This window comes from Emydura macquarii, unplaced genomic scaffold, assembly GCF_026122565.2.
Source record: "Emydura macquarii macquarii isolate MOO-44397 ecotype Brisbane River unplaced genomic scaffold, CSIRO-AGI_Emac_v2 contig_450, whole genome shotgun sequence".
In the NCBI taxonomy this organism is placed as follows: domain Eukaryota; kingdom Metazoa; phylum Chordata; order Testudines; family Chelidae; genus Emydura; species Emydura macquarii.
Window position 1 is genome coordinate 10,824,340 of NW_027130587.1, and position 22,756 is coordinate 10,847,095.

A 22,756-nucleotide genomic window follows, 5' to 3' on the forward strand; every position below is an offset into this window, starting at 1 on the left:
TTTCCAGTCCCTGGAAGTCTCTGCAATTGGATGAGTACCATTCTCTCTTGCATACATCATACACCTTGAGAAAGCTTTCAAGACTGATAGTATTACTGATAAGCATGAGCCTGCTCCTGTTCTTGCTGAAGTCAACGGGCACTTTGCCATCTAATTAAGTGGGAACATAATTGCTCCACATAGATACATTATGTTAGGCCAGGGACTATAAGGCCCATTTGCCTCTTCTCTTTAGATTGCAAGATGTGTCAGAGGCAGCATCCTTCAGCTTAAAGAATATGGAGGACTCCTTGGTGAGGATGTGGTTAAGAGCCTACTCCAGCTCTTGCTCCTACAAAATTATCATTGACGTTGTATTCAGCTGAAGTTAATGGGACATTTTCCCCTAGGGAAGGACAGCTGGATTGGCCCATTAGTGGGAGATTTCATTTCTCCACTCAGGCAATAGAATTCTCTGGCCTGTGTTATGCAGGAGGTTACACAAAGTGAGCATGGAGGTCCCTTGTGGCCATAAAAATTGACTTTGGTTTTAAAAATTAAAAAAAAAAAAAGAGAGACCCTGGTTCTTCTCCAGGCTGACCGCACAGTATTTGGTGTGAGACCTGGTGGGCGCTTTACACCATGCTTCCTGCTCCACAGCTCTAGGGCTGGTTGACTCTAGGCATAAGTTAGTGCAGCTTCTGAACTTATGATTTACCTGAGGCCTTTCCAGATGCTCGGAATAGCCAGAACTAGCAACAACACAGCCATGCCTCTGGCCTCCCCCAGACGCTCCCTCACAGAGACTTGGGCTGTAGCGCCCACGGGTCGGTGTAAGATCTTTGAGTCGGTCCCTCTCTGACTGTTTTGCCGTCTGTTGTTCACCAGCCCCATCTATGCAGCTTAGTTTTCATTCCTTTTCCATTGGCAGAGCAGCGGCTCTCCTCTGGGACCCTGGGCAGACATTATTCTAAGTAGTATTTTCAGCTTTTTTGATGTCCTGTTATGTGGTCATGGGTGATCTATAAATACAAATCGCCTCTGGAGTGATTTAACACTGTGTTGCCTAAAGCTGGTCCCTCTGGGTCTGAGTCTTGGGTCTGCTATGGGCCCTTTGGCCACACCATTAACTCCAGAGCCCAGGAAAACTGCTCCTCTTCCTGCTGATGCAGGAGGAGGGAGTGTGGGCCATTGTGGCTGGTTGGATGAGCTGGGAACCTGTCTTAGGGAGGCTAGCCTCTGAGCTGAGGTAATGCCATCCAGGGGTAGCCGTGGGAGGATGGAGCTACTGGAAGAGGGGCTGCTTCATCCTCTTGCCCTTGTCTCTGTAAATTCTGGCAGTGCCCTGCTTGGACCCATCTGAATGCAAGCCTGGATCCCATGGTCACTGCCATAATTCACAGCTCCTACCTTTTGCTGTGCATGAGGCTGTTTGCTTAAGGCTTTAATGGTCACCTTCAACAAGAGGGGAAGGGCACAAAATGGGATTCCCAAGCCATTTACAGTCATGGGCCAAACTCGGCCATGGTGTCAGCAGGCATAACGGCGAAGAAGTCAGGCTTCAGCTGGATTCAGTTTTATTTAAAAAAAAAAAAAAAAATCACTTCACTGGCTACTGAAATTCACACCCAACACCCCAGGCAACGTGTACATCAGCTGAAGATAGTTGGGTCAATATCTGGGTAGGAGAATTCCAGGCAGAGAGCACTCGAATGCTGCTGGAAGTAGTGTTAGTAGAAACTCAGCAGGCAGTATCCTTTCCTTTGAGCCACGTGGTTCTGGGAGGTGTTGTAGATCTTCTCTGGAAGGCAGCCCTGCCAACTGCACAGAAACTTTCCTGCAGGTGTAGGAGTGCAAACCGTTCCTTAGGCAGGCTTTAATTCATGTCATTTGTGACATTTGAAAACTCACTAAGACTATGGAATGTGATCTGGGGGAGAAGCTTATCTAAACAGGAGCTTCCTCGACATGTTGGGGAGAGGACTTACGGAGTCACCAGTATGAAGGCATGTGTTTCTAGTCCCATTCTCTCTCTCACCATGTCCTCAGGACATGGAAGTGGCTTTAAAGGCGACTGTCTGACCCAAAGCAAAGTCTTCCAAGATTGCTTCATTTTTTGATTACGTTATTAATTTGCCATGCCTTTCCTATTCAGCTCTGCGGTTCATCCCTTATCTTATTAATAACATATGGTGGAAAAAGCTGTATGCATCCTTTTATTGAAAGGATTTAGTTGTGATCTCTGGAGCTCACCCTGGCATTCAAACAGACTGCTTTTGCAACAAAGAACCAAGACTTCAGAGCTTCATGTTGTCACAGGCTTGTGGCCATTTGCTTCCTGCCTTGATTAGTTAATGGAATACAATTTAAATTCTTTCCTCTCAAGGTCTGCAGTTAACCTGACTGCACAGGCATGCACGTTGGTGAGACATTTGATAATCATCGTGTCTAGCACAAGGTAGGACCATTGTTAAGCATGAAAATATGTTACAAGAAACTGACACATTTGGGTTTGTGTGTGAACAACTGAAGCCAAATTTATACGATCCCTCATCCAGGATTATTTATGCATCATCAGAGGGCTTATTCCTTCCTAGTTCCTCTTTAAATAATGCCATAAAAATCCAGGACCTTATTTTGAACAAGCATCTATCCCATGCTGATTGGATCCAAGGAGGGGAAAAGTGAAAGCCACTGCAAAATACAGCCTTTATGCACATTGGTGATGCATTCAGTGGGATTTCCCAGTTGAGAAATCTTCCTAACAATCTTTCCTGTGGCCTTGTCTATAGTCAAAATTGCATCAGTTTAACTAAAAGTATGTTTCTAAACCAATATGGACAAATTGATACAAAACCCTGTGTGGATGCTTCCTGATTTTAATTTGTCTGGATTAGTTTAATTTAATAAGGGATTGATTTAAAGTTAAACCCCTGCAACTATGAATATAGATAAAGGGGGAAATTTTCAAAAGTGCTTCAGTGACATAAGAGCCTAAGTCCCATTGACCTTCAGTGAGAGGAGCAGTACAGCATATTGGATAGAGAACTGGGTGGGCCTCAGGAAACCTGGGTTCTATTCCTGGCTGAAGTCACTTTGCCTCAGTTTCCCTGTCTATAAAATGGGTATAATGATACTTACCTCCCTTGTAATATACCTTAGCTTTATGGATGAGAAGCATTAATTAAAGAGTTAGGTAGTAATATAATTAGTCAAAGTCACTTAGGCACTTTTGACAACTTTACCCAAACCCTGTATCTTTCGCTGAGAATAGAGGTGAGATTACCACCAAATTAGAGGCATCTCTTGTAATTTTCACTTAGGATAGGACTGTTACAATTCCGCATTTATGTTTGCCAAGAGGAAAATATCCTGTAGAAACCTTGTCCCCAATGAGATTCTATTGTTTCAATCTTGTTTTTTTTTTTTGTAGACACATCAGACAGACATCTTATGTAAACAGATGCATTGTTTTGTTTCTGTGCATGAGCTGCTCTGCATTGTTCAGTAAAAGAGTTTTCCAGACAAGTTCTCTCTCTTAGTGAAACCAAGTGAGCAGGAAAAAAGCAGAAGTCGGGTACACTGAACAGCTCAGGTTCAGGTTCAAAATCGTAGAACCTATCAAATCTCCTCTTAAGACAATGATCTAACAAACTGGTTACAAAGTAAAAACAGCAGCATATATACATGAACTGGATGGTAGTATGGTCCAGTGGCTAGGGAACAGGATTGGAAGTCAGGAAACCTGGACTCTTACTCACTGAGTGACTCACTTTAGCTTTTCAGTGCACCACTTTCCCCATCTACCTTTGAGATGGACTGGATTTTCATTTGTAGAAGTGCAAATTATCAGCAACATATCCACTGCTGTTCAGTCAGCAAATGATCTTGTGTATGGATGAGGATGGATCTGGAGGAGTCCCTTACAGGAAATCAATAGATATATGAATTCAGTAATGCCATTACTACTCTTACCACATATGAGCCAGACCATTTGATGGGACAGTTACACTTCATGTGAGTAGTAATAATTTTGATCCATTTTCTTAGGGGTGGAATGGAGGCGGGGGGGGGGGGGGGGTTTGAGGTAAATTTTGTTCTGTTTTTTATTTTAAACAAACTTCTTTGAGCCTTCTAAGTTTTCTAAGAGAACATAGCCCATGGCAGGATACTAAATTATCCTCACCTTTGTGTGAAGGGCTCAGCTGGAGAGAGGCTAGTATGCTTAACTCCTGATGTATAATGAAAAGTTGATGCACAAGTAAATTAAAGGAGAGATTAAAAAATATGGGATAAAATTGAATAATAAAAAGCTGCTAATCAGCAGAATTAGGGGAGGATCAAAAACTATTCAAGCAGACTAAGGCCTAGCCTGCAGTAGAGACTTCCCCAGACTTCAACCAATAGTGGAAATAAGTCCCACAAAACAGGGCTAAAGTGGAGCATAGATTTTTTTGTGCTGGCTTTCTACACGGGGATGCATGTCACCCAGTGAGTTTTTCTGGATTAAAGGTGGTGGGGTAAAACTGGAAGGCAGAGGGTCAAATTCTGCCTTTGCTTACACCCAGGCCACTCTGCAGACTTCAGAAGGCAAAACATGGTGTTATTGCTTGCTCTTTGTGAAAGGAAGGAAGAGAACTATCACTCTGGCCCATATTTTTTTGCATGCTGCTGTCTGCCTTCATGATAATCTTTATGATAAAATGACCATTCCAGTAAACAGATTTGTCGTGCATGATTATCCGGCAGCAGCTTAATGCGCTTTCAAGCACTTGTTAAAATCAGCCAGTGATTTACACTTTATTTTTGTTCCTTTTCCCTGTTTAACTGGTGCTGGTCTAGTACTGCCTGTTCTGGTCAGATATTACCCTCAAGAGCTAGCCTGTCAATTACTGAAGCCCTCTTCCCTACCAGGTGATGTGTGTTTAAACTGGTTCAAGGCTGAAGCCTTGAAGTTACTTACTTACCTTCCAAAGTTAGCATTGGCACGGAGCTTGTCACTAGCTACTTATCTGAGTACCACTCCCCTTTTCTGCTAGTAACCTGGCCCCCAGGTCCATCTGCTTGTCTACAGTTTGTCTTTTAGGATTATTTCAGCCTGTGGCATAGTGATGCTGTAATGTCCTCAGGAAATAATTATTTGGTCAGGTCTCTTAACCAGGACTTCAAGCAAAACAGCAGAGGGGCAACGGGGGCTGTGGGCCAACCTTTCAGTTGAGCACTATAACTACAACCAATCGGTGAATGAAGGTAAACTGCAGGCTTAGCTTAGTCAGGAATCTGGGGTTGAGAATTCCTGGGGCATGTCTATTTCCCAACTCTGCCTTCTGATCATTAGACAAGTCACTCTACCCCTCTCTGGGCTTTTAAATATTGATCTCAGTGGTATTTATTGTCACTTACTGTGTGATCATTTTGCTACTGCCCGGAACGGATCACACATTTTGTTTTGCACCTACAGGCTTTGTACCGATACTAACTCGGTCAGTTGCTTTTGGACTTTCCAAACAACTCGCCAGCATTGGACCTGCCTGTGCCTTTCCATTGTGAGCTCCCGAGGGCAGAGACTCTGGTGAACACACGTTGCTTATTGCGAAGGCCATGTTCAGTAATGACACCCTGAATGATGCTTTAATAACAATATGCATCTGTTGGCTGTCCCCCCTCACCTGCCAGCCCCTGCCATTCTTCCTGGGCAGGAAGATAGCTAAAAAATTCTTTCATTTGCTGGGAGGGCTGAAAGGTGTGGGTGAGTTTTGGTTCTCTTCTTGATGGCATCACTAACGGGGAGACGGCAAAGCCCTCTAGCAGGGGGCTTGCCACACAGGGAGACAGGGCTTATCCCCTGTGCTTGCTGTTTTATTTCTCCAGATAGGCTGCAAGCTGCCTGCCTCGTATGGGGAGAGCAGGGCAATGTCTGAGGCAGAGCAGCCAAGACCCTGCACTGAATTAGGATTTGGCCATAGCCTTAGGATTGTTATTGCCGAAGTACAGAGCAGTAGTTTGCAGTTGCAATCTAGGCAGAAAGACTTCACCACTCAGGGGTCTACCTGTTGCTCACATTCACTCACAGGATATAGACAGAATCATGAAAAGTGGGGTCAGAAGTAAGGTGACTAGATGGACTGTCCCTATAAAAATCGGGACAGTCCTGATATTCGGGGCTTTGTCTCATATAGATGCCTATTACCCCTCACCCCCAGCCATCCCGATTTTTCACACTTGCTGTCTGCTCACCCTAGTGGGAAGGGACCTTGAGGATCATCAAGTCCAGCCCCCTGCCCTGAGGTAGGGCCCAGTAAACCTAGATCATCCCTGACAGGTATTTGTCCAACTTGTAATTTAAAGACTTCCAGTGATGGGGATTCCACAATCGCCTTGGAAGCATATTCCAGAGTTTAACTACCCTTATATTAGGAAAAGCTTACTAAATATCTAACCTAAATCTCGCTTGCTTCAAATTAAGCTCATTAATAGTCCTACCTTCAGTGGACATGGAGAACAAGTGGTCTCCATCCTCTTTATAACAGCCCGTAACATATTTGAAGACTGTTATCAGGTCCCTCCCTCAGTTGTCTTTTCTCAAAACTAAACATGCCCAGTTTCTTTAACCTTTCCTCATCAGTCAGGTTGTCTAAACCTTTGATCATTTTTATTATTGTCCTCTGGACCATCTCCAATTTGTCCACATCCTTCCCAAAGCGTGGCTTCCGGAATTGAACACCGTGCTCCAGCTGAGACCTCACTAGTGTCAAGCAGAGCAGGACAATTACCTCCTGGGTCTTACGTATGAAACTACTGTTAATACACCCCAGACTACTAGTTTTTTTTTGGCAACAGCATCACAGTGTTGACTCTCATTCAATTTATGATCCACTGTAAGTCCCAGATCCTCTTCTGCAGTACTACAACCCAGCCAGTTATTCCTCACTTTGTAGTTGTGCTTTTGATTTTTTTTCCTTCCTAAGTGTAGTATTTTGCATTTATCTTTATTGAATTTCATCTTGTTGATTTCAGACCTATTCTCCAATTTGTCAAAGCTGTTTTGAATTCTAATCCTGCCCTCCAAAGTGGCTGCAGTCCCTCCCAGGTTGGTATCATCTGCAAGTCCAAGTCAGTAATTAAAATACTGAATGTTACTGGACCCAGGATTGACTCCTGTGAAATCCCACTAGATACACCCAGTTTGAAGTGAACCGTTGATAACTGCACATTAAGTATGGTCTTTCAACCAGTTATGCACCCATCTTATAGTGATTTCATCTAGACCATGTTTCCCTGGTTTGCTAATGAGAATGTCATGTGGATTGCCAAAAGCCTTAATAAAATCAAGATCTATCACATCTACTGCTTCTCCCCTATTATTATCCACTAGGCACACATCTCAAGCAGAGGAAAATGCATGATTTTTTTCCCCTTATGCTCTTTATTGGTGTGATGATCACTGATTTTATTTGTGAATGTGTGTGTTATACCTATAACTAAGATGCGCTATTTTAGAGAACTTCATTCCCTTTGTGTGCCTATGTGATTCTGGTGTCATTTTTCTTTGCCTGGGCACTGAGCACGGGCTGTATTTGGAGATCCATGTAAGGTGAACACTTGGAATTAAAAGGGGATCAGAAGGGCAATTGGAGGATTTGGCTTACTGCTCTTTTTATATTCTTATCTCTTCCAAAAAGCTGCCGCCTCCTTGCTTTTGTCATTTCCTCTCAGCACGGGTTTCCTATGCTGCAGCAGAATGATCTTTAGCTTAGTTCTATTTTTGTTGCTCATAAATATTTGGGCTAAATCCTGCCTTCCTTACAGGGGTAAAACTTCCCACTGGAATCCGAGGGAGAGGGTTTAGCCCATGGTCTTTTATTTTCTTTAGAATCTGATCAGTCAGAGTTTCCTGGTCTTCTCTACTGGCAATTGACGTCAAATTGGAGGAAACGGTCTGTCACTCCATTGGTATTTAAATAGGGGACTTGTGTCATCTTCCCAGAGCAACAGAGTGGCAGTTAGGTTCCTTGGTGGGACCGGGGTACTGTCAATTATACCCTAACCTAGGGACTGCTAGTGATGTGTGTGGCTGTGGATGGGAGATGGTGAGGTGGAGGCGATGTCTTTCAGGGGCTAATTTGACCAACCTTTCTTAACCCTAAAAAAATCATAATGTGAAAGTTTCCCTTTCTTTAATGCTCCTCTTCTGAGGCTCTGCAATAGATACTCTGGTCCTCAATCCTTCCTTAAATCATCATGAGGAATAGCAGGTTAATTCAGAAAGCTGGGTTTTGTTTGGTTTGTTTTTAAAGGATCACAAACCACCAGCTAGCTCCTTCCTGACCCTTCTGTGCTATCATTTTGTTGGTGATGAAGAAAAATTACTAGAGGCTCAGGGCTCTGCCTCGACTCTTCCCTCCAAATCTACTACCCAGCCACTCCAGGGAGGGGGGCTTGGGGCGCTCAGTGAGTTCAATCCGTGCCGGGTTGAGTGTCTTTTGGGGGGTGTGGGAGGGAAGAAAGTGGTGATTTGACTGGAGAGGGGGAATCGGCGCAGATCTGCTTAATTCCTTAGGGAAAGAATCCGATCTGCTGTAAGGGGAGGAAGGAGAGAAACCCGATTGCTGACCTAATCCCAAAGAAGGATTCCTAAAATGTAGTGGGAGAAAGATCGCCGTGCCGGGGGGAAGGGAGGGGAGCAGAGCAGAGCAGGCTTTACAAGTCTCCCTCCCTTGGAGAGCCTTTTAAAGCCTCTCCCGGTGATGGAGGCTTCTGCTGGGGGGGTTTCAGTGCGAGACCCTGGACATCTCTCTCTTGGAGGGAGGGGGCTGGGGACATTTTCGCAACCGTACGCTTTCAAACGGTGTCCGTAGCAATTGCCTTTCCCCCAGGCTGTGGGGGGCTGCTGAGATTCCCCTCCCCTGAAGAGGGAAGGTTGGGTGGGTGGGTGGGAGCGGGCGTTGCATGTATTTTTCTCAGCACCCCATTTCTTGAGCCTCGTGATTTGGGGGAGACACAGTGGGTCCCCTCCCCCCGGCCTGTCCCAGCCGCTGGGCGAGGACAGCGCCTGGGGCTGACCTCTCCCTCTGGGGCAGACCCCCCGCAGGAACTGTCCTCTGCGCCTTTAACGGAGGGGAGGACAAGCGGGGGCAGCCTGGGCCTCTCCGGCCGGCTGCTGAGCTGCGGGAAGAAGAAGCAGCAGCAGCAGCAGCAGCAGCAGCGCCTGGTGCCCCTGCCTGCTGCTCCCCTCCGACTCCCGGCGCCGCTGCAGCCTGAGCCCCGGAGAGGGGCCGCTAGAGGCAGCCGAAGGACAGAAATGTGGGCACGGCGCCGCGTCTCCCTCCTGCGCGCTGCCAGAGCGCCGCCGGCGAGCCGCTGAAGCGCAGGGGGGGCTCGGAGAGCCGCCGCCACCGCGGGCAGGTGCGCGGCTCGGCTGGGCTGCAGGGAGCCCGAGGCGCCCGGGGGCGATGGCGAGCGCCTCACGCCCAGGTGAGCTGCCCGAGGCGGCGGGGGCGTTTGGCCGGCCTGGGGGGTGGGGATGGGGGGCGCAGCTCAGGCAGGTGCGGGGCCGGGGCCGGGGCCGGGGGGGGAAGCACCAAACTCAGGGACTGTCTGGCTGCCGCCCCGGGAGGCTGGGGGCGCTCCAGTCCCGGAGCGCGCCCTGCGCCCGGGCGCACGGGGAGGCTGCCCCGCTGGGGCGCAGAGCGCGCTGGCTCCGCCGTGGGGTCCCCCCCAGCTGCGCGGGGGGCTGGGGCTGGGTGCATTCCCCGGGCCGGGGGGCCGCGCGCCTGCTCGGACCGGCGCTGGCGGCTGGGGCAGGGTGGTTTGGGCACCGGCTGGTGCCATCTCCGGGTGAGCTCGCCAGGCTGCGGGTGGGCGAGCTGGCTGGGGAGGGGGTGAATGTCTTTTCTCCGCCGAGGCGGGCGTGGGATCGCGTCCCTTCCGCCCGGCTTTGGGGTGGGGGGCGGCTGCGCTGCGGGTCCTATTTTCCCCCTTGCACGGCTCCAAATTGCGATGCGCGGTCATCTGCGTCCGCCGCCGCGCCTGGTTTTTGCGGGAGTCGGGGCTCCAGGCAGAGTTTTCTTGCGCGACGGGCTCCCTTTGCAGCACTCTTCTGGTGCTGCTGTTTTGCCTTGTCTCATTGCCCCGCCGGGACAAAAAACATCTCTTGCCAAGGCAGGCAGGTTTCGCTTGCACGGTCTGTGCTAACGGGGACCTGCTCCTGGGAGCTAGCCAGCCATTATCCCCGCATGCAGCTAGCCTGGCCGTCCTCCGGTGTACAGAGAGCTAAGAAAGCCCTTTCCAAGGTGCAAAGACCAACACAAACTTTTCCATGAATGGAAACCCCGCTTAATGTGCTCCTCTTTCTCGCAGCTAAGTTTACTTAGGCTCCCAATAGACCGTGTCCTCCTGATTAGTGCCTGCAGCATTTAGCTGAAAGCATCGCAGGCGGTTTTCATTCATCTTTACACTTCATGGTCGAAAATCTTGAGGAGAGCTTCTCTTTTATGTGGGGGTAGGGAAGAGTCTGGGGGCAGTGCGAGGATCAACAGCTATATGGCTTGAGACCCTATTTTAATTTTAGGCTGGCTTCCTAAATGGTTTCTGCCCCACCATGACTTCCTTTATTTTATATATTTCACTGAAAAGGGGGCAAGAGTGAATGAACCAGAAAGTAGAAGCAGCTTTTTTAAAATGGGTTTTTAAGAAATCTAGAAGGAAACCCGGCTTTTTGAGAATAACAACACTTCATACATAGATTTTTATCATCAATGAAACTAGTGCTTCTCCCCAGGAAGACTTGCTAACCTAACCCATTTGTTCAGCAAAGGCTTGCGGGAGGACGTGTGGATTCCTTATCTGCCAAAAGGCAAAGAGAGTGGACCTATGTTATCTTTTTTCTCTATCTTGTACATTTCATCTTCCCCTCCTACCCCCCAATCCATTAATGGATTTAGAAACTTGCATGTACCAGTAGATTGGGTTGCAGGGATGGGTCTAGGAATGCTCCACCAGATATCAGCTGCTGAGCATGAGTTGAGGAAGACCATTGATCTGACTAGGTAGGTGGTGCAATGCACTGGAGCATGTGTGTGGGTGAGTGGTGCTGTCTCCTGCTGGCTTACCAGCAGGGAAGATAAGAAACCTATTAGGGCTACCATCAAAAGGAGTTCTCTTCTGGCTCCTGTGTAGAGGCCTGTGTTTTTGGAGACAAAGGCCTGACTTCACTTGGACTAAGAACCTGGCCTGCAGCAATGTCTGGGTGTGCTAGACTTGTCTGGTATTTGTGTCCACTGTTTTCTGCAAATTGATTAATTACAGAGGGGAGGGCACCTTTTCCCATCTCAAATTTAAAGGGACACTGTCCTGTTATAAACAAAAGCAAATGTCTTTCGCTTGGAGGAGAAGAATCACCTTGGGTAGATGCAAACTGGTGGCAGCCCTGAGAAATGGTGCCTTTGAAGTGGAAAACAGTAATAAGTCAACAAAATGCAAACACGCTATTAAACAAAACAAACTTTTCAAACCCAAAGGAGAGAATTGTTTACAAAACAGTCCAAAAGAGAAAAAAATCCACTTGACCTTTTTGTGCATAGTTTTGCATTTCTTTCCTCTTGAACAATGAATATCAGGAAAGTCAGTTTCACTGGTGTTTGGGCTGCATGCTTTGCAGGGATTTTGCTTATTTGTTTCAACACGGCTTGGTTTGCACAGAATTTTAAGATTATTCATGAAGGTTACATTTTTATTGACCTTTTAGATCATAAACGTTTAAAAAACAAAATAGAACTCTTTTATGCCAAATTTAAGAGGCTGGTGCCCCCTTTTATTTTAAAGAAGCATTTAAAACATTAATAAGGTATGTATAGGCACCGTCCCAGGGTGACCCGTGTGAGGAGCGATGAAAACGAGCTGCATTTTAGAAATCTTACTGAGCCTATCAGTACAAACTGGAGTTATGCAAATGTACCAAAATGTGTGTGTGCTTTGCTTGTACTTTACCTGCATGGCAATCACAGTTTCCTACTATCAAGCCCTGGCTGATCTGAGACTTGATTGCAAATACAGGGGAAATGAACTTTTCAAGGCCACTGCTTTCAATTCCTAGCTGGGGTTCAGCTCCACCCATTCATGCATTTCATCAGAATACCAAATTACATGTGAGATCATGATGGGAGGGAGAATGAGTTTTGGAGGGGCAGTTTTGCTTGCCCAGACTGCATCAATAAAAGGTGTCATTGTATGTGCGTATGGATGTATTTATTTGGTCTGGAGTTCTGGCCATGGGATGGGTTCTTCAGTTGCTATGCAATTGGAATAAGGCCCTGATCCTGCAAAAACTTAAGCACATGTCTCCCTTGAGGGATGTGCTTAAGTGTATGCAGATTGGAGCCTATGATTTTGAGGATCAGGACCGCAAATAGCACAGCAGCAATTGCAGAGTACTACCTGTTGTCTTCCTGTGGACTGGGTCTCTATTCTTCCTTTCTGAATCATTTTACAACCTGCTGCACTGACTCCAGTGTTGAATTCAACCCAGAAAGCCAAATGCATGTGTTGTGAAAGCTGGGTACTTGAGACACGGTGCAGGCAGCCCATCCACAGTAGCTGCTGAATATTCCCTAACCTTTTCATATCTCTTACGGATTTGGGGACAGAGAGTCGGAGGCGGCGGCGGTGGTGCTGGCTGAGACGATGGTGAAATTAATTCTGCTGTGGGGGAGTCAGTGTCTAAGGATTCAAGAAGCAGATCTAGGACATAAGCCACATTTTGGAAAAAAGCCTTGGAAAAGCTCAGTCTGTGATTTGCAGCTTAGATTGTTGTCTCTCCACCTTCACCCAACCAGTCAGTGACACAATGAGGTGCAAGAGCAAAAATGTCAATTGTTGCTTAAAATAGTAGCTCGAAGGCCCATGTGGCTGTGTTTCTGTTTTTGTTTCCTATACTTGTTCAGCAAATGTATGCTGGTCTGTTTACACCATCTGCTGCAAAATTGCCAGGCTAAGGAAGTGTAGTAGATAACCAAGGACGTGTCGTCGTTGAAATGCTATTAGAGCAAAAACATTGGGTCCAATGGGAAAAGACTGGTAGCCCAAAAAACTGAGAGTAGTGGTGGTGGTGATGATGAACAGCTGCATCTTGTACTTTGTTGAGCCCTAGGTAGTATTTTGTGACCATCCTTTTACATGGTAGCCCTTCTAGCTGAGTCTGACCATTTTAATGTTTCCCTTAAGTTTTTCTTGTGCTCTCTGCTGCCTTTGGCAGAGCCGACCATACTCTTAGCTTCAGCAGCAGTGTGCTCCCCCGGTTCTCCTCTTCGCTTGCGGACTGTTTCTTCAAATGCTGCTCCTCCACCTCCTCTTCAGTTCCCCTTTCCAATCTGATGGAGGTCGAGGTTTGGTCCTTGATTTTCTTAATCTGCTCTCATGGCTTCAACTTCGATCGCTGTCCAGATGGTTCCAAGTCAACTCCTGTCCCTGATTGTCTCCTCCTCTGTCTGATATCACCTCCCTGGATGTCTCTGATGTCTCCATTGGGTGTCCCATGGCCTTCCTTGAGCTCAGTCTATTGGAAATGGAACTGGTTCCCTTTCCCATGATCCGCTTCCCTCTGGTTTCCTGCTCTCTCATTGCTGACAACTCCATTATTCTTCTGGATTTGGTGTCCTTTTTTACTTTTCTTCTTCTCCCATCTCCCCCAAATACCACCTCAGCCGCCCCCAAACTCATGCTTCTGTCTTTACACCACCCCTCACCTCCTTGTCTGGAGCTTGACCATCTCCTGGCTGAATTACCATAACTTCCTTCCTGGTCTCCCCGTCTGCCATGGTTATGATCCTTATCCTTTTCTGTCACTGTGATCATATCACGTCTTCCTCTAATCACCTCACTGAATTTGTCAGATACTGTGTTACATTCCGGCTCCTGTCCTAACATGTAAGTATTTAAAGGATATTGCTCCCACCTACGGATCCTTTCTGGTTTCCTCCCCTTTCCTCCTTCAGCCTTGCCTCACTGCTCCTTTCATCTCTTTAATACACATAACTTCTTGCCCTTCATTCTGCTGCCTGCTATGCTAGGAACATTCTCCCACTTCTTGTCTGCTAAGCTCTCCCCCCTCCCCCCCTTGTCCTTTATAAATCCTTCCTTTGTAAACCCCTTCTTCCAGGACGTGCTTGCTTCCTTTGGTCCTCTCTTCATCCTTTTATGAACCATTGATGTCTGACTTGGCCCCTAATCTGAAAATCACTGCACCTGGGCACACCTCTGACTTCTGCGGGGCTCCGTGTAGATGCAGTAGTTGGCTTAAGCGCGGTGTATTACAAGGTTGGGTCCTTAGATTGTAGGGCTAGAGAGCTGTGCTGACTTACACCAGGTGAGGAACTGGCCTGCAAGAAGTATTTTGATGGGGTCCTGGTCCATGATTGGCGCTCTCCTGGGTACTGAAGAAATTGCTTTGTTTGTGAAGTGCAGTGCAAATGTACAGTGCTACATATACTTATAATACCCATTGGAAGTGAATTCCTCTTGTCACCTAGTCCTCGAAAAGCATGAGGCTATTAGTTAGTCTGTTGTGGCACAAAACATGAAGAGGAGATAACATGTGAATGGGGGCTGGTGAAGAATAAAATAGGGGAAGACTCTGCAGCAAATATAAAGCCATCTACTATAATTAACCGATCCATGGATTTTTTCCCTTCCTGTGATGCTCAGCAGATGATTAGTTAAGCGTCACTTTATGATGGTGTGTATCTGTGCAATAATCTCAGGAGTTGACAGACCTCACAGATTTGAATAAACAGAACTTTGCAGACCAGTCCAGAGGTGAGAAAGTGGGGGAGGTAAGCATTGTCCCATGTTAGAGGGGCAGCTGACAGGCAAGGTAGCCTACAGGAGCACACATTGGTGAGAGGGCCAGGAATTTAACCCAGGAGTCCTCACACGCCCCATCCCAGGCTGTAACCGATCACGCCCAGTTACCATAAGGAGAAACCCCAACAGCTATAGCTAGGTGCTGCCTTGAAGTAATGACGGATATTTTTAAATGGGTCATGTGACTTTCATACTTGGCTGCAGAGTGAGGTCCTCTAACCACAGCCCAAGCCTCCCCGTGCTAATGTGCTGAAACCCTGATCTGGGATGTGCCTCCTTTAAGAGGATAATTTGGTCATCACGCCCAGTTAATCTTTGGCCTCTTTCTGCAGAGATTGCCACCACGATAACCAGTTGCGATTTGCCTTTGGTGACGTGGGCGTCCGTCTGTTGGGACCTCATTCTGAAGCAATCTCTTTTTCATTCTTCACTCGAGAAGCCTGGGAACAAGCCATTACTAGTTGATGACCCTCTGGATGCGAAGCAGAAGAGAGCAAACAACTGTTTTGAACCAGATCTGTTCTTCACCAGCTGATTTTTCTCTTGCTCATGCAGTGTAGCAGGTCCAGCCGCTCAGTGTCTCTGGCTGTTCTTTCCAGGTCATCCTGTTCCCATTGGAATCAGTGGCAAAACTCCACTGGCTTCAAATGTGCAGGACCAAGCCTGCGAGGGGGATCGTCAGGCCCCACACTGAAGCAGGGCAGGGAGCAGAGCAATACCGGGCTAGGGGAGGTGCTGCCCTTCAACAGGTGCAAGACATGTTCCCAGTGGAGGAACGGCATAAAAGGGAGCTGGTGGACCAGGAGAAAGGCCAACGAGCTGCATGTGGCACCAGGAAGCAAGGCTGAAGCTGAGTGCTGTGCCAGGAAGGGCAACAGCTTTGTGAAGGCTGCTCTAGCAGGATCCTCCCTCCCCCGGCCTTCTTTGGGATTTGAAAGCCCTAAGAGAGACTGACTGACTGAACAGGACATGGAAGGTCTGCTAAGAGAGCGACCTCTCCCCAAACTGAGGCACTCCAGACTGGTCGGAAGGGTCCCAAGGGGAAACATCACTGGGGGTAGCTCAGTAACTCGTCTGGATGCTCTGATGTATCCCTAGGGCCTTAGGTTGGGACCTAGTGGAGTGGGTGGGCTTTGGTCCCCCTACCTTGCCCTCCTGCTTCTTTGTAGTGATCCATCTGTGGGGGTGCAATCAGAGCACAAAGGGGTGATTGAGGCTGCAGTCAGGGTCCCTTCTGGGATGACTAGACTGGCAGAAACTGTAAGGCTATGAGCTGACCACTAGACCAGCTGGTCACCAGACCTTCCCGCTACAAAACCCTACTCAAGGATATTGTCCATCACTGGAACCTTAATCTTGAGCACAGCAAAGCAGAAAGCAACTGCTATTGGAGCTGGGTTCCACTCCCCCCCTCCCCACCCCCCAGCAGATTAGCTCAGATGTTTCAAAGAGCTTCTGGCAGATTTCCAGGTGCTCAGCACCCAGAGGTGGGGCCTGATTTTTCCAGAGGGCTCAGCTCCCAATTAGACACTGAAATAAAGGCCAGATTTTCAGAACTCTGTAGTTCCCATTGGGACACTCCTGGCCAGAGCATCTCATCCAACATGCTGAAATCTTGAAAGTTTGGCTGCTTCCTCTGGTGCCTTAAGGGGAGATGTGCTCGTCTGAAAATTCTGGTCCTAAAGATTATTCCCTCCCCTCCTCTCACTAACTTTACTGTAGAGTGGTTTATGATTTCAATTCAGTCCTCCCTCTGGAATTGATGGATGCAACCAGTGGAAGGTCTGTGGCTTAGCAAAGATGACCTATGCCTTTCTGCTGCTTGGTACACAGAGCACCTTGGCTGATTTATTGCTTAGCAGTTAAAAGCTGAATCAAATGTCTGAGCTCTTTTTTGTGGGTTTTTTGACAGCAAATAAAACTTGTTCAAAGTATCTTATAATTAGTTCCCTTGTGCTCTTCGCAGTGTAATGCATCTTTAATTACTTAGAAGGAAAAGCTGCCTATAAAATATTAAAAACACAGGGCAGAGTTTCTGAGCACCCCCAAATGTACTTTGTGGTAACTTACACTCAGCCCTGAGCTAGGCATAAAATCCACGTGAGAATACTTGGGACCTCTGAACTGATATGTCTTAGGCTATGTCTTCGCTAGAAATGCTGCAGCTGTGCCAATGTAATGCTTCAGTGTAGACGCTTACTATAGCGATGGGTTGGGTTCTCCTGTTGCTGTAGCTAATCTACCTCCTGGAGAGGTGGTAGCTAGGTCAATGGAAGAATTCTTCTGTTGACCTAGCTGTGTCTACACCAGTGGTGAGGCTTAACTACGTTGTCAGGGATGTGAATTTTTCACACTCCTGAGCGACGTAATTGGGTTGACCTATGTTTCTAGGGTTGACCTGGCCTCGGAGTCGACTTTAAAAACATAATGTATTTGTGTTGTCTTTATTGCTTCTATCACAACGTGTTAGATGAGAGAGAGAGAGGATTTATTTCTCATTTGAGAATGTTCCTCCTTAGGTACATATGATGCCACCATTCTGGCAGCTGGCTTGTGACTGGAACTTGAGAGATCTGGGTTCAATCCCCATCTCTGCCACCAATTCATTGTGTGACCTCGGGCAAGTCTCATAAATCCTTATACTTCAAGAAGGTCTCCGTGGCTGGGTCCCACATAGCTGCACTTAAATCAATAGGGCTCCTTATGTCTGCCTGCATGGAGACCTGCAAGACCATAAGGAGACCTGCCTCCTTAGGTCTGCCTGCATTCAGTTCTATGCAGGTCTGAGGCCTTAATCTCTCTGTGTAAATTCCCCATCTGCAAAAAAGGGAGAGAAGATTATCATCTCCCTTTGTTTTAGCTAAGCTCTTTGGGGCAACGATTGTCTCTTACAATGTGTTTATACAGTACCTTGCCCAATGGGGGTCTTGAGCTCAGCTGGGGCATCCCAACTCTGAAGATATCTTTTAAGTGATTATTTAGTATTTATATATGTACTTTGGCAAATTAAAAACTAAGCCACTGGAAAATAACAACGTATAACTTTGGCCCCAGTGAGATTTAGTAGCATAGCTGCTAAACAGCTCTGTTAGATAACTGAGGTGGGTTGTCAGGGAGGCTTGCGATAGCTTCAGAAAGGTAGAATAGGAAAAAAAAAAAATATTATGCAGCAGCATTCAGTGGCAACTGCAAAGGTCATTGCTTTCACCCTGTGTCTGTTTCCAAATGAAAAAGCAACTGGTTCTTTTTTTTATAGTGCAAAAACCCTCCTGAATTCAAACTGATCATAGTTTTGCTTGAAATTATAACAAGGCAAAAGTCTTTAATCTTTGCAATGGCATCTATTTACAATTAATTTCTACTGAGATTAATTCATGCTCTGCAATAATTTATTATGAACAAGGTGGAGTTTTCGGTAGCTTTTAGAAGCATTGTCTGCTGTTTTATCTCCGTTATCTAGCTTGGTAAAGAAGTAATGTGCCTCACTGCATTTTCTGTAATCTCCTCTCTGTGATACATGTATACATAAGAATCCAGTTCTGCAAACATGACCAAGCATAAGATTTAGCACTGATCCAGAGTCCATGGAAATCAATGGGAGTCCCTCTGTTGACTTCAATATGTATTAAATATACTTAACTCTGCCTCAGTGCAGGGGGTGGGAGTAGATGACCTTTCAAGGTACCATCCAGCCCTACATTTATATGACTTTAAATCAAGCCATTCGGGAGTTCCACTGTAGTAAGCTTATGTTCAGTAGTACATGCAGTTTTTACCCTAAATTTGTAAATCTTCTTTTAAGTCATTCCCAAGGCAAGTAGGGAAACCAAAATAAACAGCAGTGAAATACTGTATTCCTTGCACTCCAGCTTTGTCAACCATGGTCTTTCACTTGTACAATACTGCTGTAACAAACAATTGTGATGTATGTCGTTTGAGTAACTCCGTTGGAAGCAGCAACGCTTTTTTTTTCAGTGGGGGAGGTAGCATCGCAGAGAGTGTGATTCGACAAAGGTTCCGCGACATCTCAACAGCAGAGTACGGGGTGGGTCTCAGGGCCCAGGCCCTAGTCTGTGCAGGTATGTCTACACTGCTATTTTTAGCCCCACAGCTTGAGCCTGAGTCAGTTGACTTGGGCTCTGAGATGTGTTGTGGTGGGTTTTCCATATTTGCTTTGCAGATGTACCCTTGGTTCCCAGGTTCGAACACTAGCCCACGCTCTTTTCCCCATTTTTTACGCTGTATAAGCCAGCCGTTTATCTTACACAAATCTGGTAGGCAAAACACAATTTGAGTTAGGATACACATGCGCCTCATATGCAGGCAAGCCAACACATGTGAGAGAAGCACGGTTCCTCTGAAAGAGAGAGGCAAAGATGTGTATGTGAAGCTTTAACACTTTAGGCGCCTGTAGGTCTACACTGCTACACCAAGTGGTTGCACACAGGCATTTCCTTAGGACCTTGTCTTAAAACATCAGTGATGCCTTTTTAAGGTGTATTTCAGTCTCCACTTTGGAGGCTGATTGGTGATTGAGAGGGGATGTTTATAAGAGAACTTGACTGAGGTCAAATAAGACTTAGATTAAGAACAGAAACCGTGCTAGTAAATAATGATACCCAGTTTTCCATCTGATCTCAAAGTGCTTTATAAAGGAGGGCAAGTATCGCCTCATTTTACAGGTGTGCATGTGGGGGGGGGGGGAACTGAGGCAAGAGGAGGTGAAATGACTCATCCTACTCCAGTGGCAAAGCCAGAAACAGAACCAGGTGTGAGTCCCAGTCCAGTATTCCATCCACTAGGCAACATTGCCTCCCCAGGCAAACATTCTTTCTGTTTTGTAGGAAGTTTATTGTGCACCAAACACAAACCTAATCCCACCTCACATGTATTCTCCTTTTAAAGGTGAAGTTCCATCATTTCTTTCCTGTTTATTCTTGTTCAAAGGTAATAGTTTACCTGAGGGGAATGAATTTTATTACCCGAATTAATTTACATCATAAACGAGCTTGCTGCATAACAAGTAACTTATTAAAACAAAATATCTAGGTGTGTTAGCTAAGAAAGTATAGTTCTTCAATAACAATAGCGTGCAATGGTAAATTAGGGCCCTTCAGCTGCGCGAGGGTTGCTTTCAAATTGTGGAGAAGGTTGGTTTCATGACAGTGCAGAAATAACACTGCAGCCGGTGCACTGTTTCTTGCCTGAAGGTGACTCCCTTTTTTCTTTTCTTTTAAGGAGAACTTGAGTGGAAGTGGTTCCATTATTTGTGCACAACTTGGGGAACGTTTCTGATGTTCCACCTGACTTTAGTGGAAGGGCTTGTTCTCTAAAGTACTTGATTTTCACAGCCTCAGTCTTTGCCCCCTCCCACCAAAACAAAACCCTGTGTTTTGTGAGTGTCCCCTTAGTCCAGAGCAATCTGACACATTGGACATGTGCTGATAGGATTACCTCAGCCTCTCAAGTCTTTTTTTTTTTTTTTTTTTTAAATCTCACAATTAAAAAGCACAATTGTATGTGTGTACTTGATTTCAAAACCTTAATGTTGGGTTGTTAAATGTTTTTTAATGTTAGATAAAAGCTGGAGAGAGAAACTGAATTGATGGCCCTTGAAGCTTCCCGCACTGCCCTGCCAATGTGCCTTAACTATGACCTGGAGAAACCAGATGAAATTTTACTCTATACCACAGATTGCAGCTTCCATTTGTGGGTTGGTGGCACTCCATTTTTTGTGATTGAGAGCAGAATGTAGCCTGCTAGTTTATGGGAGATGAGGGAGTTTAGTTTCCATGGACCATTCTAGTCCTCATCTTCTCTGCTGAGACTGGCAATGACATGGATGGCAACAGTGGTCACTTTTGTGGTGTTAATACACACAGAAAATGGGCTGAGACCACTAACTTATTTCATATAAGCAGTTAGGTGAGAGCTATTTATGGTCTCCAAATATCTGGGAAGAAATTTAGCCCTGGTGTAAGTTCCATTGACATCGAGTTGTGTCCAGTTACACCAGGCCTGACTTTTGGGACCTGCTCTTAGGGTTGCCAATTTTGGTTGGACGTGTTCCTGGAGGTTTCATCACAGGAGAGAATCTTTAATTAAAGATTAATCTTCAATTATTGGAGACTCCAGGACAATTCTGGAGGGTAGGCAATCCTATGGTGGATCGAGATCTTCAGCGATGCTCACTGCCAGCCAGTGCCTTGGAGAGAGAGAGAAATATATGATAATGGCACAAGAATTGCCTTTGGGAATATGAGGAGATATTTAGAGGGTGAGTCAAAAAATTATGGGCCTCCAATAAGGATGAATGTAATCTATTGCCTCCCCCAAGTGTACGGTGCAGCCATATTCTCGGGACTGGAACTGGCTCTACGTATCCTTAAGCTATGTTAATCCATTTCATCGTCAGAGAGTCATGAGAGAAGCAACAGGCTGTGCATGGCGCTCTGCCTTATGGTAGCTGCTGCTCTACAGGATATAGACTTAAGCTGTGATATTTAAACATCTTAATGCTAAGGGAATTCAAAGATCTGGTACAGGTAAATTTGGTTAATGAGCTTGTTATACACTGGAAATCTTGCTTTAAATGATTTTTAACATTGTTCTGGAGTGCCTTTCTTTTTAATTACCCGTTTACACTAGCAGAGCAGCTGTGAGTGTGTGTGTGTGTGGTGGGGGGGAAGTAACATGATGAATTAATGCACTTAGTAATTACTTTACAATTCTGGAAAACACCTGTTTTCATGAAAGCTGCTAATTGTTACGTTTCCTGGTTACATTGCTTCAGAAAACACAGCATCAAGCACAGCCTTGTATACTACACTGATTATTATACAGGCAATCTATCCTACGACATTCTGGCATGCAATCTAGACCAGTGTCAATGCCTGCCCACAACTGTGGGTGCGTCACAATGTCTTGCCGTTGTAGCTCCCACCTGAGTTGCCCACAAACAGCCTGCCAGGATGCAGGTTACAGCCTGAGTGTCTGTGTGTAGCTGCAGCCGTGGGCCAGCAGCTTTGACTCCAGCAGCCTGTCAGTAGCACACCAGTCACACCCTGACCTCCATCAGCCTTGGTTACTACTCGCAGGGTGACCCCAACACATTCCAAGACCCGAATTCCCCGCTCCCCCCATGTGTTCTGACATTTTAGGTCCATTGTCGCTGTAATGGAACGATATACAACCACTTGCTCCTTTAAAATGGAGTTACCACACAGCCCAGTCTAACCACCACACTGGATGAGATTTGGTTAGAGACCAAAAATAAGTTTATTTATCAAAAGAAGATAGGATTTTAAGTGAGTACAAGTCTTAAGGCATTCAGGTCAGAAATGGTTACATGAAAAATAAAGATAAAACTCTTCCTAGTACTGAACGCAACAAACTAGACTTGGTTCAAGGTGAAATTCTTACCATGGGTTTTCAGTAGCACTGCTGACCAAGTTTCAGGTCAGGATCTGCTCCCATGGTCCAACGGCTGTTTCTTTTGTCATCTTACATGGAAAAAAGAGAGAGACCGTGAGGTGATTGTTGCCTCTCACTTTTATAATTCAGTCACACTTTGAAAAGCATTTTCCTGAGCATGACCCCTGGTTAAAGTTCTTCCCAGCTGAGAGCAAGGAGACATGGAGGCTGGTGGAGGAAAGGGAGGTCCTGCAGTTTCTTTTCACCTGTGTATGATGAAATGCAGATTTTCTTTTATCTTCCCGCTTCCCCCTCTCGTCTGAGAACTCTGTTTACAGCTTATATGCAAATTTAGGTAAATACACAGCCTTTTGTTTAAGACAGGCATGCTTGACCCATTCTGCCTATGTGACTTTGAACATATCTTTCACATCATAAAGGGGGGATTTCATAACTTTATACATAATGATGCTGCATACATTTCACCATAATATTTTGCACAAAG

The 22,756-nt window shown here is 46.1% G+C and overlaps 1 protein-coding gene across 3 annotated transcripts in view; it reads left to right on the forward strand.

The window, feature by feature from the left end:
• The window catches only part of PITPNM3 (PITPNM family member 3), a 315,040-nt gene that overhangs the window by 10,606 nt on the left and 281,678 nt on the right, over positions 1 to 22,756 (forward strand). The window contains exon 1 of one of the 3 annotated variants that reach the window (XM_067537997.1): positions 9,326 to 9,453. The exons of the other annotated variants lie outside the window; for them this stretch is intronic. Within the exon in view, the coding sequence (XP_067394098.1) occupies positions 9,432 to 9,453 (22 nt within the window). The 5' untranslated portion in view covers positions 9,326 to 9,431. Of the gene's footprint in view, positions 1 to 9,325; positions 9,454 to 22,756 lie in introns of those variants that run through there. 3 annotated transcript variants of the gene reach the window in all.